We start from the raw sequence: 2,147 nt of genomic DNA, 5'->3' as shown, positions 1-2,147 counted from the left end.
GGGAGGGGGCGAGGAGAGGAGCAGAAAAGAAAGGCAGCGAAGGAGAGAACACACGCACCATCCATCCCCGGGGGCGGGATGCCCATCATGGAGTTGGGGTGCTGCATGAGGTTGGGCGGCTGGTACGGCTGGCCGCCCATGCTCATGTGCCCGTACGGGGCACCCGGCGACATCATGTGCTGGGCCATCTGCGGCTGGTGGTAGCCCGGGTAGCCCATCTGCCCGCCAGGCGGGTGCGGGTGCATGGCAACCTGGCCGGCCTGGGCCTCGGGAGGGATGACCAGACCCATGGCGACGCCACCGCCGGCATTCGGGTTCGCGCCGCCCTTCTCCTCGGACCAGAAGCAGGTGTCGGCCAGCTCGTCCTCCTCGATGATGAGGGTTTCCTGCGGTGGTGTTCACGGATGGGCGCGGGCGGGGGGCACAATGGTCAGTCGCAAGGAGAGGCGCGGCACCTCGGGAGGCGGAGGGGAAGAGGGGGAGAAAGAAGAAGAAAAAAAAACCCCAACCCAAGCAGCCCAGTGGCAAAGGAACGCGAGGCAGGCGGCGGCGGCGGCGGCGGCGGCGGAGGGGAAGAGCCACTCATGGCAACATACGTCGACATTCAGGTTGCGCGGCATGCTCTGGGGCGTCTCGGCCGGGGTGGCAGCGGCGGCCGCCGCGCCGTCAGGCCCCTTCGGGGCATTCTCCGGGTTCTTCAAGTTCTCCACATGCTTCTGCAGCGAGGCCGACACGTCATCCATCGGCTGGACAAAGGTGGGCAGGGTGAACTCGAAGTGGCCCTCGATCGCGCGGTACTGATCTAGGTAGGCAAACATCTTGGCACTGAGGGCGGTAAATGCCTGGTAGGTGTCCAGGGAGGACTGGGCCTCGGGGTACTTCATCTCCATGCACTCGTCTGGCATGGGACCACGCGATCAGGGGGGTGGGGGAGGGGGGGAGGGAGCCAACCCCGGGGCGCAGCAAGTGTCAGAGAGGAGGCGAAAAGGAAGAAAAAAAAGGGGGAGATGGCGCCCGGCACGCACTGAGGATGTCAACGATGCCATCATTGGCCGAGCCATACAGGCGGATGATGTCGCGCAGGAGGGTGTGCATGAACTCGATGGACACCGGGGTGGTGAGGATGTCCACCCGGGGGTTCACCTTCATGGCGCCCTCGATCAGGGCGATGATGTTCTTCAGGTCCGACACCAGGGAGGACAAGCGCAGCTTAGCCAGCAGGCGGCCAGCCTCCTTCAGCGGGCGACGGACATGGTCGAAGCGAGACTCCTTGAAGATTTCCACCTGCATGCGGGACGGGGGTGGGGGGGTGGGGGGGAGGCGGCATATGTCAGTGTCGGAGGATGGGTGGACAGCGGCGAGGCGCAGCGATGATCACGCACGCGGAGGCGGATGTAGTTGAGGTACTCCTGGACGAAGGGCGAGAGGGAGTTGTTGCAGGCTGCACATGCGTGTGTGTGTGTGTGTGTGTGTGTGTGAGTGTATGGGGGTGCCGCCAGCGGCAGGAGGCGTTCATCATCGGGAGGGCAGTGAACGGGGGGGGGGGGGGACATACGCCGGTAGGTGTCCAGCAGAGCGGGGTGGTCCATGATGTAGCGGATGACGACCTCCTGCTTGTCGGACATGAGCTCATGGATGAGGATGGCAGCCTTGAGGGTGACCTGCGGGAGGGCCAATCCACGAGGAGGGGAGACGGGGAGACATGGAGGAGGGGAGTAAGTAGGGAGCGGGCATGAGGGCCGGCGAGAGGGAGGCATGGCGGGGCAGCACATACGAGGAATTGCTTGGAGCCCAGGCGCGAATCGATGAGGTTAAAAAGCGGCTCGATCTTGTTGTCCTTCTCGCCGATGTATGCCATCAGGGCTACACACCGCCCGCCCCCGGCCAGGGGGGAGGAGGGAGGGAAAAAGCGGGAGGCCAGGGTTAGATAGGAGCCGACGCGCGCGCGGGAGAGCGAGGCTCGGGGAAGGACCGCCGGGAGGACGCACAGACTTGGTGGCGGTCTTTGGCAAGGCGAGTGTCGTTCTTGGTGCACTTGATCACCACCACCTCGAGATCGCTCACATTCCCGAGAATGAGGCGCATGCGATCACGAAAGTTGGAGAACATCTTCACGTCGGACACACCGGTGGAAGCGGGAGGGGGGG

At 64.6% G+C, this 2,147-nt stretch overlaps 1 protein-coding gene across 1 annotated transcript in view; it reads right to left on the bottom strand.

Moving 5' to 3' along the window:
• Positions 1-2,147, bottom strand: part of H696_05840 (hypothetical protein) — a 2,676-nt gene extending 529 nt beyond the window's left edge. The window contains exons 1-7 of the mRNA XM_009499640.1: positions 1,989-2,147; positions 1,775-1,863; positions 1,556-1,661; positions 1,383-1,441; positions 1,026-1,284; positions 597-898; positions 59-386 (exon numbers count right to left, since the gene is read on the bottom strand). Of these exons, the coding sequence (XP_009497915.1) occupies positions 59-386; positions 597-898; positions 1,026-1,284; positions 1,383-1,441; positions 1,556-1,661; positions 1,775-1,863; positions 1,989-2,109 (1,264 nt within the window). The 5' untranslated portion in view covers positions 2,110-2,147. The remainder of the gene's footprint in view (positions 1-58; positions 387-596; positions 899-1,025; positions 1,285-1,382; positions 1,442-1,555; positions 1,662-1,774; positions 1,864-1,988) is intronic.

The sequence above is a fragment of the Fonticula alba genome (genome assembly GCF_000388065.1).
Source record: "Fonticula alba strain ATCC 38817 unplaced genomic scaffold supercont2.14, whole genome shotgun sequence".
Classification (NCBI taxonomy): Eukaryota; order Rotosphaerida; family Fonticulaceae; genus Fonticula; species Fonticula alba.
Note: the sequence above shows the minus strand (reverse complement) of the source record. Positions and strands in the feature narration are given on the sequence as shown.